The 14,810-nt window shown below is 39.8% G+C and overlaps 1 protein-coding gene across 1 annotated transcript; it reads right to left on the bottom strand.

Moving 5' to 3' along the window:
- Window positions 1-5,970: 5,970 nt before the first annotated feature.
- arglu1a (arginine and glutamate rich 1a) lies at window positions 5,971-14,490 on the bottom strand. The gene is made up of 4 exons (XM_017469781.3): window positions 13,916-14,490; window positions 11,893-12,118; window positions 9,611-9,694; window positions 5,971-7,242 (listed from the first exon to the last, which is right to left on the bottom strand). The coding sequence occupies exons 1-4, from the start codon at window positions 14,242-14,244 to the stop codon at window positions 7,078-7,080; spliced, it is 804 nt and encodes a 267-aa protein (XP_017325270.1). The 5' UTR covers window positions 14,245-14,490; the 3' UTR covers window positions 5,971-7,077.
- Between the last annotated feature and the right edge of the window lie 320 nt (window positions 14,491-14,810).

The following is a 14,810-nucleotide window of genomic DNA, read 5'->3' as shown; positions in this document are numbered from 1 at the left end:
CCCAATATTTGGCGGAGCTCGCGCTGAGCCGACTCCGCCCACGAGGAAGCTCATTGGCCAGGCCAACGAAAAAGAACAGAAACGAGACTGTCGATCAAGCGGTCGCTCAGCAACGGCTCGAGCGGCGAAAACCAGGGGCTGGAAAGCAAATCGTGTGTGTGTGTGTGTGTGTGTGTGTGTGTGTGTGTGTGTGTGTGTGCACGCGCGCGCGCCTCGCTGCTCTAAAAAACAGGACAGAGCTTAATGAAATTAATGGAAACACATTTTAATATCTGATATTTTTGTAACTGCGACATTTGATGACATCATAGACTGCAGTGGCAGAGCTCTGATCTCTCCTACAGAGCTTCAATCTAAAGTGTATTAGTGCATTATGAGTGTGCTGGATGTTAGTTAATCTGTGTGAACTCACTCTCTCTCTCTCTCTCTCTCTCTCTCTCTCTCTCTCTCTCTCTCTCTCTCTCTCTGTTTGTGTGTGTGTGTGTCTCTCCCCATCGATGCTGATCAGCAGAACAGAAATGTACAGGTTTGGGTTCGAGGGTTAATCATCAGATGGACAACAGCGCCGACTAGCGGCAAGTCTCACAGCCACTGTACCAGAGGAGTCTATAGACTTCAACTAGCGTTTCAACAATTTAACCGTCCTATTATGTTAGGAGTTGAAAAAAAGTCACATCCATTAGGTTATGGGTCAGAATGACTTCAACATTTTAAACACACACACAAATAGCAAAGAACAACTTAAACCAGTAAACCTTTATTATGGCTTGTCCGAGCCATAAGAAGAAATATTTGCATAAGTTCAGGACCCTAAATGAGGAAAAGTCACAAACATTTCAAAGAGAACAACAACAACAACAACAACAACAACAATAATAATAATAATAATAATAATAATAATAATAATAATAATAATATGCTAGTATTATTGCTATTATTATTATTATTATTATTATTATTATTATTATTATTATTATTGTTGTTGTTGTTGTCTTTTTAAAGTAATAACTTGAGTGTAATTGAAATGGAAATGTCCACATTGGTGCCCTTACTTCAGTGTGTGTATTTGCTTTAATAGGTGTGTATCATCAAAAGGCCTCATCAGCAGCAAACTGCCGCAGATTCCGCAGTTTAAGGGGTGAACACACACACACGCGCGCGCGCGCGCGCTCGTGGAAGTGTATTAGCTTCATTCAGGTAGACGGTCGTGTATTTAAATAGTGGTGTGAAAGCCGGCGGTAATAGATGACGCGTGTTTAGCGGACAGAGGTTAATTTAATATCACAGACAAATTCGTCGAGGTGTTCGGGTGAAATGTCTTCACTGAAATCCTCGCCGATGTAATACGGCGGCTAGCCTCATGTCTGTAAAGCAGAGATTAAAGCCCTCACTCGTTTAGAAGACAGGGGTGAATAACGACGGGCTGAGCGGACGATGAGCCACAGGGAAAACTAAACAAAAACAAAAAACAAACGGAAACGATGAGTTCATGAGATAATTCAACTCAACAAGACAACTCACTTTTACAGTATAATTCACACACACACACAAACACACACACACACACACACACACACACACACACACAGTTGTACAACTTCAACAAACCTAGTAATGTGACTAACATTAACATTCAGACATGCCTTTTATATATTTATATATTTATATATAGGCCTATAGATACATTAAAACATATTTATTTTATTCTCAACCCGTCACAATGAATAAAAAAATGCCCATTAGAGTTACTCAAACCCGGGATGAAACAATCGAAGTAGTTAGGATATTTTGTTGACTTTTGCTTGACTGTAAACCTGGGGGAATACATGCAATGCCTATAGACACATTGAAATGTAGCAGAAGTCCCTGCAATACCAGACACGTGCCTTCCACAGTTCCTGTACAGATGTACTTTGTAAAAGCGAGATCGATTTTCGTGTGTAGGCCTGACTGAGAGATCTGTTTTCCAGTGATGATCACCGATGAGGAATTAGAAAGGTTTCTTACATGGACAGAAACTCGTAAACCACCCGACAGTCTGCTCTTCCAATAGGAGAAAAAATATAGTGTTTTCTTCCCGAAGATTACAGATCAACCCCCCCCCCCCCCCCCCCCCCCACACACACACACACACGCACACACACACACACACCCACACACACACACACACACACACACACACCACCACCACCACCAAATATTAGGATTTCTAACCAGCATCGGTCTTTCAACTGAATTTAACTCGAGCACAATATCACACTCAGAAGGGAAACAAGAATGTAAGTAAATGAGTAAATGATATGGCTGTTAAGGCTAACAATAATAATAATAATAATAATAATAATAATAATAATAAGTCAATAATAATCTTTATTTTATAGAGTGCCTTTAAAAGCAGCTTCTCAAAGCGCTGTACACAGAAAAAAATATGCATATATATATATATATATATATATATATATATATATATATATATATATATATATATATATATATATATATATATATATATATAATAAAAAGATATCAGCAGGCAAATGCTAGTTTTTTAAAAAAGTATGCCTTGAGTTGAGCTTTAAATATGTCAAAGGTTTGAGCTTCCCTAAGTTCAAGAGGAAGAGAGTTCCAAAGAGTAGGAGCCTAGACAGACAAACTCCCTGTCACCCGTAGATCTTAAGTGGGTTTGTGGAACAGTTAACAAATTTAGACTGTGAGGAGCGCAGTCTGCGATTTGGGGGTGTAAGGGATTAACAAAGCAGATAAATAATGAGGAGTCGAGCCATGTAATGCTCTGTATGTCAGCATCACAATTTTAAAATCGTGAGCCAGTGCAAAGACATGTTAGTTTAATACACTGATATAAACAACAGTCGAGTACTTATAGCCTATTACTGTAACATTTATTACAGCTAGTAATTTTATTCCTGTTCATTTAGTACAGTAAATAGTATTTTTTTTTTTTTTTAATCACAGTTACTGCAGTAATTTGTGTAATGTTAACTACAGTGTGTTCTGTTACAGTATTACAGTAACTAAAGTCATCTGGACTAAAGTCAACTAAAGCTCATATGTAGGCCTAAATGAAGCTGATATTTACTGATAATAATAGACAGTGAATTCACCAGTGGACTTAGAGATGATCTCAAATTGCTGATGAGCTCAAAGTCACGGTTTGCTTACATCTAACAGTCGACTAAAAGCTCACTGTTTCAACGCCTATATTTTCATATATTTGGATATTTGGTGGTCAAATGTACTTTAACTCCAAATGCTTAGAAATGTTAATCTAGTCCTAACATGTGGGTGATGGCACTTGGTGCCAGATTTAATTGTATTTTTTGTACTGCACCATGGAGATGAACTGAAATAAATGTGGACTTATCGTAATCAATATATGATGATAAATCATGACTCGCTGTGCATGTAGCTACAGGGAACATCACATTATAATAACTTTTTAACCTACAGCGTCAGAATGAAATAAAACAGCCTATAGCATCCTCCAGTTGTGTTCTTAGGAAACCCTTCAAGCTTTTAATAAAGAGAATGCAAGTAGAACGACTTCAACAACAACAACAAAAACCTATAAGTGTTAACGATCAAAAGAAACACTAAATTAACATGCCTAACTGATTGTTTTGCTATGTGTAGGTTAAAACCTGTGTTTTAACCGACCCCGGTCTCCTCTGCTGTTTTTACATGCCCTCCAGACTATAAGCCTACTATTTAATACACTGGTGGATTGAGACACATCCCGTATCAATCATCAGACATACTTTACAAGAAGATATTTCCCATCCATAACCAAAGATACGAAGAAAGATAAAAGATTAAGCCCTATAAGGCGTATTAGCGTATGTTAAATAGTTTCCGTAGCCTATTGATAGCAATGCATCCAAACCCGACTCTCAGCTGCTCCTGATCAAAGAAAGGCAAATAGTGTAAATAGAAATGGCCTATACTGTCTTATCTATTCTATACTGTAAAAAAAAAAAAAAAAAAAAAAGAAATAAAATCACGGTTTGAGCTGTAGCACATGAGATGACCTGGATTGAATGCGAGAGCTCGTTGGGGAATGGGGTCAAGCTGAGGCGCGCTCCCGGGTTTGGGTTACTGGTGTGTTGGCGCAGTTGCGCGCTCCCGAGATGAGGGATTCATAGAGTGCGCACATGGGTCAGGACTTCACTCCGGGATCAAAGAGCACCGGAAAACATGATCATGCCCCCCTCTAGAAACTTCTTTACACTCCGAGTGAGCTGAGAACTCCAAAGCGCCATGCGTCATTTAACATGTATACAGGTGGACACGGTGTGCTTGTTTAAAAGGGGATGACCGGGGAGCAGCTCGTATACCAGCGCGCGGATTAACACGTTCATTCTTCACGGCTTGACCGAACACGTTTTTAAGAGACCTGTGCGTGTCTCCATCCGTCACTGTGTGTGTGTGTGTGTGTGTGTGTGAGGAGATGGAGCAGCTCTTCAACGTGTCACTGTTAACACGACCGTAATTAATTATCATCTGTGAGACCAGAGATAACACCAACAACTTCAAGCCCCGTCAGGTCCTTCAAAGAGTCTGAAAGTGTGTGTGTGTGTGTTTGTATGAGTGTGTGTGAGAGAGAGACATATATTCACTCTTGAGAGAGGGCAGCAATTTAACACTGTAATGGTTGAGTGTGTATCCCAAGTGTAAATCTCGATCAGTACACAAGCTGTACAGGATGTTAACACGGAATACACACATCAGTAAGTTTGCTAGCCTTTGTGTAAACTGTGAAGTCAGGGATTTTGGTGAAAGTTGGCTGTTTTCAACCTCAGAATCCACATGCATCCACAGCAGCTGTGTCTCACATGGAGCCTTTTCATATACTCGTTTGTCGACAAGAGGAAACACAGATGCACATCATCACTAGTACAAATAAAGAAATAAAATGGGGGGGGTGGCATTTATATATATATATCTCATTTATAAACTCTGGAAGCAGACGATTTGATGTAAAGTTTTCGAGCTGAACCATTAAAACTGCAAAATGTACTTTGAATTTTAAAATGGATTCAAAAAAAAAAAAACCTTTTCAGTTTGAAATAATATATTAATTTAACATTAAAAAAAAAATAAAAAATAAAAATGCAGTATTACTGTTTGCCTGTTTAACAAACTTGTCCCGATATTGCGATTCTTGTCATGTTTTGTAGAGATGCCTTCAAGCATCATGACAGGATATTTTTATCGTATTTGTCACGGACTGCTTCTTGTTAAATGGCCGAACAGAAACTCTGCTACACCTCAGATGCCAAATTGGAGTAAATATTTTAAACATGTTCCTGGCTGTAAAATGGTTGGTTGTTCATTTGAGACATGGTATATAAAGCAAGAACACAGTGCACTGAACACCATATTCTCGGATCACCATACAGTTCCGTACAGGATTGTGTGGAGCCGTTTGTGATTGTTGCAGCCAAAAATGCTTGATTTGCTTTTTTCAAGAATTGCGATACAACTTGCAGTTTTTTTTTGTTTGTTTTTTGTGGAAAACTACTTGAACTGGTGAAATTGTTTTTGCACGAGCTTTAGTTTATTGGTGAATGAGACCTCCTAGCTGTACTCGTGTTCGACGCACGTGACTCGAAGAGGGCTTCGACTGAATGAATGTTGTGTTGACGTCACATGACTCATCTTTGCCCAAAGTGGTGGTAATTTTGACAAACTGCAAGCTCGCTTGATTTTGCATTAATTTCTGCAATGGCTGAATCCTGGAGGGACTGCATTTATCGCTCACAGAGCATGGGCAGGGCAGAGACCAGAACGTAGCCTCTGAGCAGATATTTTATTGATTGCTGATGGAATGTGAGGAGGATTTCAACAAATATTACAAAAATTATTTTATTGACTTAAAAATCGCTTATCGCTCAATTCTTTAAATAAAACACAAAAGATTTAACTGTCTGAACAGAAAGAGAAGACAACAGGTCAATCTGACACGGCAGCCTATTTGCAGGATTTATTAATGAACGACTTGGCTCCAATTTACAAGACGGGGAAATTTTCCACAATATGATAAAGCTACCTTCTAACATACAGACAAAACACGCACACACACATGCACACAAACGCACACACACACATACACCCTAACCAATCTTACCTGCAGCTCCTGATTTCCTTGTAGGAACAGAACAGTAGTCATTTGCATAACCCACACATGAACTGTCTAAACGAATCTGAATCAGCACAGTCAGCACACATCTCCTCCACTGTTTTGTCAGATTCTCGCATTAGCAAATGCACTAATCAAAAGGTCAAATCATACAGGACATACTGCAATTAACATGACTTGCAGGGCACAATGGAGGATGAGTCACTCAGAATCTCGCCACGTTTTTGTGGTGCTCACAGGGAGAGAGAAAAAATATTTTTTTTTACCGCATACTACATATACACTCGCCGTGTTACATTTCAAATTACTCTCACACCATTTTCATCCCAATGCATTTTTACCCCATTACACAAATGGAGGGCTTCAAGCTGTAGACAAGAACCTGTGCTTGAATCTTCAAAGTAATGGGACCCCCTACCCCCCCAACCCACATACACTCTCTCTCACACTCTCTCTCACACTCTCTCTCACACTCTCTCTCACACTCTCTCTCACACTCTCTCTCACACTCTCTCTCACACTCTCTCTCACACACACCTCGCACAGTTCATTGCTTTTGCAATCCAGTAAAAACAAAATGGATTTCCCCTTACTTGGGGGGGGGAGGAAGCATCCTATACACAGCACTGGCAAAACATAAAAGCTGCTAAAACTGAGAGTCTGTGGAGGTGGCAGCGAAGTCCAGCCTTGAGTCAGGGGGCATTTGTGAAACGTTTCCCCCAACTGGGGGCTTGTGAAGTTTGTTCAAACCCAGAGGAGAGACACAGAGGGCAGGAGTAACCTCTCTTTGCAAATGTCTAGAGATTCGCTTCAACATGAAGTTATCTTCCAGAAAGAGAGAGAGAGAGAGACGAGAGAAAGAAAGAAAGAAAGAGAGAGAGAGAAACATGAGGAACAGAAGGGTGGGTTGGAGCGTGCGATCAGTCTGTGGCTTTCAGCGTGAAGGAGAGGCGAGGTCGGGACTTGCCCTTCCCCAGGATGATCTTCTGCTCTTCCTTCTGCTGTCTCTGTCTCTCCTGCTCCAGCTTCATTCGCTCCTCATGGATCTTTCGCTGCTCCTCCACTATGCGCAGCTGATCCTCAGCCTGGTAAACGCACACACACACACACACATACAGGGATAAACACACTTGTAAAATGTAAACAGAATGACAAAACACATTTACGTTAACATGCTAGATGGTTTTACATAAACCGAGACGGAACACATTCCAAGCACACAGCTGAGAAGTCAAGAGCGCAACTGTGACAGCCCTGGGACTTAAACTCACACACTTCCTTCTAGAAAACAAGCTCAAATCACCCCCCCCTTATAAACTGACCGTGTATCAAATTCATGACGTCATTCGATTCAATTTCAATATTTTGGAAATGTAGCTGTGGTGAAAATAAATAAATAATATTTAATAACGGTCACACATTTACCAAAGGTCAGGTGAGGACTGACCGTGAGAACATGAACCATGCTACGCTCGCCACAAATTGGATTTGTGCCAGTCACATCTAAATCGAATAAACACAAGCTTACTCACACTTGAGAAAAGTCAACTGAACTTTTACAACAGTAGGTGAGAGGAAAAAAAAAGAAAAAACCCACACACAATGGCGTAACGTGTTGATAAGCATCATCCATGTACGCACGCCAATTAAACATTATGTCTGTTTCTGCACTTACTAAAGACCGCTGCCTAGATACAAAACCACAAGAGGCAGCATTAATGTGGACGTCAACGTGCTTGTCTCATTTAAAAGACCGACTGGAGCTTGGAAAATATATTAATTAGGATTTTCATGTGCACAATGTTTTCATAAACTTTTAACAAGCAGGCCTCTAGAAATGACAAGCAAGTAATGGCGTATTAAATATTAGTTTACAATTTAGTCAATCACTCTGTCTGGGAACAAACCGCTTTTTGGCAGAACCTACTTACGGTTTGTGAAAAAGCACAACGCCGTTATGTCTTATTTTTAAAATAATTAAACCTCTTTCGTAAGAAACACCTCGTGTAGGATTAGTCAGTACTAAATGAGTCGTATGACTTATATAACATTTCTTTTCCTTTTTAGGTCAATGCTTTTCTGCTTTTTGGAACTCAGGATCTATATAAAACTAAAATGGAGACATTTACATATTCTGTGACTTATTTAATCTGAAACCAGGCTCGTGCTGTAGCTTTAAATGTGTTCTGCAGGCTGGCGGTTTAGTCATACTTCTTATCTGTTTTGTAAAGAAATCTAAGAGGTTTAGAAATGCACAGCGGCGCACAGTGCGTATATTTCTGTGCTCGGTCACTGTCCTGCCGGGAAAAAAAAATAAATGTTTAGGTGTGTTTGCTCAAAGTGCCAACGTGATTAATGCTGTTGTGGACCAAGTTCTACGTGAAATGTATAGCTAAAATGATTACTTTAAAAAACAGTGTATGAAGGTCTCACTGATGTCCAGCTGGTGGATTGCGAGAACTATGAACAAACTGGTGCAAAATTTAGGGTTAGCAAATTTCGCCTTGCCTCTTTTTCCGAGAAGTATTCAGTTCAAATCATCTACTGCGATGCTGAAATCAACTTAAGTACAGAGTTAAGCGATCATTTAACGATGTACACACAGATTTATCTACAATATAGCCTGCGTTAGTTAGTTCAACTAATTTTAATTGAAAGAATTTTTACAACTATTTTTTTTGAGCTTACAACACCTTTAATATGCCAGCCACAGTAACGGTATTGTACTCCAGCTGTACAGACAGCTGGCCATTACAGAAATGTTACATTTGCAGTGCTTTGTTTCAGAGCTGTAACAGTTTAACAAAAATAAATACCATATCAAATAAAGAAGCAGAACTGTTGATGTTTTCATCAACTTTACCAATCCTCTTTCATGCGTCAAGCAGATTCAATTTTACAAAAATAACAACAATAATAATAATAATAATAATAATATTGCTTTCACAACACCCACTTCACTTACATTCCTTAACACATCTTCTATTCAATTATCAGTAACCACTTTACCCCATATTTATAAATATTGATCATGTACGAATCAAAATCAATACGACGGAAAATAAATCAATATCCTACGTAACATTTTTATTCTTTTCCTTTTTCTAACTGTACTGTACACATAAATTCTGGTTTATGTAAATCATATTTTATGTCGGGAACAGTCAAAGGATACTCAAGGATACATACTCGTACTGAGTATGGTCGTGCGTGAGAAAAAAAAAGTGAATTTGTGAAAATGTAATAATAATAATAATAATAATAATAATAATAATAATAATAATAATGATGCAATGGTTTTCTTCTCACAGATAAGTATTGTTTGAACTAAATTATACGATGTTATCAGGTCATGAGATTTTATTTTGTGTGGTGTTTAAAATAAGAACTTTATTTGTTCCCCCATTTTTAATGTTAAAAAAGAAAAAGAAAAAAAAAGAAAGAAAGCCATACCAGTTTAGCCTGAGCTTCAGCGATCTTTTTGTTGTTCTCTTCCAAAATTTTTTCCAGTTCCTCCCGTTTGGATTTTTCTTCCTCCTACAGGGGTGACACGGTGACACGTTAGGCCGAGCAAAACAATTCCCTGAAAGCAACCTCCATCCATCCAGTCTCACGTGCAAACACTCCTACACACGCTCCACTCGATCCATACACAGTACCAGCCAGATACGCTCACAGCACAGCACAAAAGCTCTTTCATCCTCTCTCTCTCTCTCTCACACATTCATCATCATCATTTGCAAACGGTAAGGAAAAATTGCATAGAATTAACCCCCCACGTATCTCTCCCTTTGCGCCATAGATTTAAAAAAAAAAAAAAAAAAAAAAAGCCCTCCCGTGACTGACTTCAATCACACGTTTAAGATCCCACAATGTCTTACCCAAACATTCACGAACATACATACAGAACAAACATCGACTAATGAAGAGTCTTGTTCGAAGATGAGAAAAATCAAATCTGGACTGTTTTTTTTTTCTTTTATTTTTTTTTCCTCTAAACTATCAGCATCCATAAGCAAGACACATTTTGAATGAAAACAAAAAAAAGACTGAGTAATTAAGACAAAGGAGAGATTGAATAGTAGTAGCTCACCAATGCTTGTATACCTACGCTTTTTTCCTTTGACTGTGCACTGTACCTACACAACTGCTGATTAAAGGGGGGGTGAGTATTTACTGCCTGGTCCCGCGTGTGTCCCGTCCTGGACAGCGCTGCGCTTCCCCTTTAAAATCTCTGTTCTGAGCCGCTAGCACGAGCTAGTGCTCTTACACAGCAACACCACATGCAGTATATCACATTGCAGTAGAGTCAAAGTGATGGCGTGTTGGACAGGAGAGTGAAGAATGTAAGTAAAACACTTTACCATGTGTGGACATGAACAATCGCGGGACGTCAGGCTTTTACTGTTAAAAGGGTGTTAACAACTGCAGGAACACAAAAATGGGATCATTCGTTACATGAAATATCTGTGTGGAAGTGTATAAACTAAGTGGTGCTTCAGTGAACAGGCTATATAATGAGTGAGTGTACTACTACATGACTTGTAGGTATACGTGGTTGTTCGTGTGTGTGTGTGTGTGTGTGTGTACACGAAAACCAGCGTTCCTGAGGAAAAGCAAGTCGTGAGGACACAGAAGTACATTTACAATACTGCACTTATAACAATGAAGAAAGTAAGTGATAAAGAATAAATGCGGTTAGAAGACAGTAAAATATTAAATAAATGTAAAATAAAATAAATAGAATATATAAAGAAAGACAGGAAAACATGAGAACGTATACACTCTCCGATGGTGCAAAGTTGAAAGCTAAGAACAAATCGGATTTGCTGCTGGATTTACTCTTACGCTGAAAAAAAAAAAAAATTGCAATGCTTTCAACAAAAAAAATCAAGATCATGTGGTAAGTAGAGCATGTTGGTGTGTACGAGACCTGTGTCTAACTGGTTTAAATGGGACTGGGCAGCTGAAGGGCGCGTATCTAACCCCGTTAGTGCTGACCCACGGGACCTCGAGGTGTTTCAGTAGCTTGTCGAAAAAATCCTCTTTTGTTATGTAGGTCTAGACGCCAAAATGCATTAATTCACTGAAATCTATAGTTATACGAGTTATGAATTTAATTTTAATAATAATAATAATAATAATAATAATAATAATAATAATAATAATAATGTGTCAGCAAAAAATACGAAAGCATATTCAAGAACAAAGACAAAGCCTAACCAATATAATCAGTGTTCTATTTTTGTTTTTTTCTTTTATTGAAGACAAAGAGTAGTACATTGACAAAAGAAAGAGAGCTAAGTCATCGAGAGAAGAGGCTAGGAAGGTGGGAAAGAGGGACAAAGAAAAAGAAATGATTAATATCTCGCAGCCGTGACACAACCTTTGCATCGCACATCCTCAAGCACACCCAGGATGACCTACCGCAGTAATTCTACAGCCATTTGTCTCATTACATTCAACCGACCGTCTAAAGACACGAAACTAGGCACCCTAAACGTCCACAAGTTACTGATGATAATCAGGCAACAGCATGTACGCCCAACTGTTTTACACGCGTGCAAATTCCGTACCCCTTGCTGTACAGCTTATCGAGTGCGAAATTCGAGTCCTATTAATCTACACGTACGAATCTATTCTCATGTTCTCCCTTTGCCCTCTCTTGAGTTGGTGCATGCCGGGTTGTGCCACGGCGGCGGGTGACATGGCCGTTCCAAACGACCGAGCGTTACCTCGCGGGCTTTCTGCGCGCTCAACTCGGCCTGCCTCTGTCTCTCGAGCTCCTGAAGAAGCTGTGCCTCCATGATGCGTTTGGCCTCCTCTACACGCCGCAGCACCTCGCGCTCAATCTCGTCGCGCCGCTTCTCCAGTTCCTCTTCCACGCGCCGCGCCACCAGCTCCTCGACTCTCCGCGCCGTTTCCTCCTCAATCAGACGCTCCTCAATCTCCTGCTGTCGGCTGGAAGAAAGACAGAGACGCAGAGCGTCAATAAAAGTTTTTATTTATTTATTTTTTTAAAGACGCTTAAATACATATTCTTCTGAATAAATTCAATTCAGTTCCAGTTACATTTTCCTTGTATAGCACGTTTAACAATGGACATTGTCACAAAACAGCTTTACAGAAATATATAAAATTCATGATATGCATTTTAAATGGATAAAAATTTATCCATAAAGAGCAAACCATAGGCAACAGTTCCAATGAAAACCTCCCTGAGACAATATGAGGAAGAAACCCTGCGAGGAACCAGACTCATAAGGGAACCCACAGACAGCCGAGTGACAAATAAATCTTATATCCGTTTCTCAAAATTGTTAAAAACGGAATATAACAAACCAACACATTAGACTGCATTACACTAGGGTGTGGTTTTATTTTATTATTTATTTATATATTTAACCAGCAGCTATGCAATCCTAAGGGAAGTGACCAAGTGCTGCTGCCAGCTGTCTTATGCTCATAAAATTTCCTACAGCATAAGAAGTGCCTTGACACATGCAAAGATTAAAAAAAAAAAATAATAAATAAAAAAAAAAAAGGCCAAAATTCAATTTCTGAACATGACCCTGGGGAAAACACGACTGCAGACCGTTCTCCAGTGTCCCTTTTCGTAGTTTTATTGACACGTACTGAACACAGGTCACTCGAGCCATGCCCCAGGGTCAGTGTCACTCCAGACCAAAAAAACGGACAGAGTGCTTTTAAGGTTCAGATGATCCAGCCTGAGGCCGATCCTAGAGCCTTAATGCGCCAGGCATTACACTTTAACTCCATCTCTCACATCCTGTGCTTTATTGGATTCTCCATCTTTGTTTCTTGGCCGCCGGCATCAACGGCCCTCTTCAGGACACGCTAGCTGTGCTCAAACACAAAGAAGGGACCTAAACGTATTCAGATAAGGGTTCAAAATGGATGTTAACCAGGAGCTAATTAGACGTTTATACTGATTGCCTTCTCTTGTATTATATTACGAAGTTACATTTTTAAGGGGAAACAAGACTTAGCTTTTCTGTTATGTTTGAGATAACTCAATTTTCAAAACATTACTTTCCATTAAGCTTTATAGTTGTTAATAGTAGCCACGGTGGTTCTCAAAGAAGTGGCGTCCTGACCGGTGAAACGTAACCAGGGGGTCTGTGACTTTCTTTTGTTACAGTGATAGAAATCATAACCCATATTTATCAAAGTTATTAGAATTATTACCGACTTCCTAATAGTTATTCTAATTTTTGAACTTACAGCATTTTAAAAGATGCGCTTATCCAGAGAGATTTACAGAAGTGCTCTGGAGTTATTGGATGTCAGCCAAACCACAAATAAGCATTTTGGTGGAAGGTTCAAGAATAATAATAATAAAAACACCCACTGCTCTAATGAATAGCCAAACTAGTTGGATTCTGTACATAAATGCATGTTAAGAGGTTGTGTGGAATTTATTTTAGAGTTAAAAAGGTCCATGGTTGCAGAAACCCAGCACTAAAGAAATGGCACGATAAAACCCGTCCCCTGTATTAGTGACACATCTCCGGTCCAATCAGCGGGCTGCTTCTTAGTACAATCAGCCCAATCACACGGGAAGAGGAAGATGTACCTAATACGGGTGGGGAAATGGAAATAACGCAGCCTTATATCACAGTTAGCATTAGCATGTCAGTATGCTACAAAAGCACTACTATTGTTGTCCAGGCGACTGAAATAATATAAGCTAACACTCATGCTAACAACACGTCTCTCTTTCTCACAGTGACTTACATCTTCCTCTGTCTCTCCATCTCAGCTTTCTTTTCCTCCTCCTCCTTCCTCTGCTTCTCCTCGGCAGCGGTGCGTTTGCTCAGCGTGCGGCCGAACATATCCACTCTATCCACCGGCGACGTTGGCCTGGCCCGCTCCCTGTTCGACCGGGACCTAGAGCGCGACTCTCGCCGTCGGTTCCGCTTGGCCTCCCGGGACCGGGAGCGTTTCTTGCTCCTTTCGCGGTCTCTAGAACGGGACTTGGAGCGGCTACCGCGCTTTTTGCTATGCTTACTGCCGCTTTTCGTGTGCTTTGGCCGGGACGAGCTACGGCTCCTCGAGCGCCCCATTTCTGCGTTTGGCTGAACTAACGCTGCCAACTAAACCGCCGATAAACTGCAGATGCAAAGCAAAAAAAAAAAAGCTACAACCACTCCTTTCCGCAACGGTTATTTTTCACAAACAGCGCAAAAACAAGCGGGATATTCACTAATAAAACAGCGCAATAGTTGTTATTTTTCCTCCAGTGGAAGTTGGAAAATTCAAGCAAATATGGCGACCGTGCGATGTATGCTAGTTTCCCAGAACACCTTGCGGTTCGGGTTCTGTCGACTGTTTTCGTATTGCTATGGCGACAGGGAGTGATTTAAGGCGGTATTGAGCATTTGCACTCTTTAGCCAGCTAGCTAATTGCAAATTTAGCCAAATTTATTTCGGTAAATGAATGCACAAAGACTATACAGAGATACAGAAAGCCCGATTTTATAATCTACATGAATGGATAATTAAATGCGAAACAATAAAATAAATAAATAAAATAGCATGATATTGTAGACCTGCAATTTGTGACTTCCCGTTAGCCTGTTAGAGGTGTTTTTTGTTGTTGTTGTTGTTGTTGTTTTTTAATACATTGGTT

This window comes from Ictalurus punctatus, chromosome 6, assembly GCF_001660625.3.
Source record: "Ictalurus punctatus breed USDA103 chromosome 6, Coco_2.0, whole genome shotgun sequence".
NCBI classification, from domain to species: domain Eukaryota; kingdom Metazoa; phylum Chordata; class Actinopteri; order Siluriformes; family Ictaluridae; genus Ictalurus; species Ictalurus punctatus.
The sequence above is the reverse complement of the archived record's forward strand: the minus strand, read 5'-3'. Positions and strand labels throughout refer to the sequence as shown.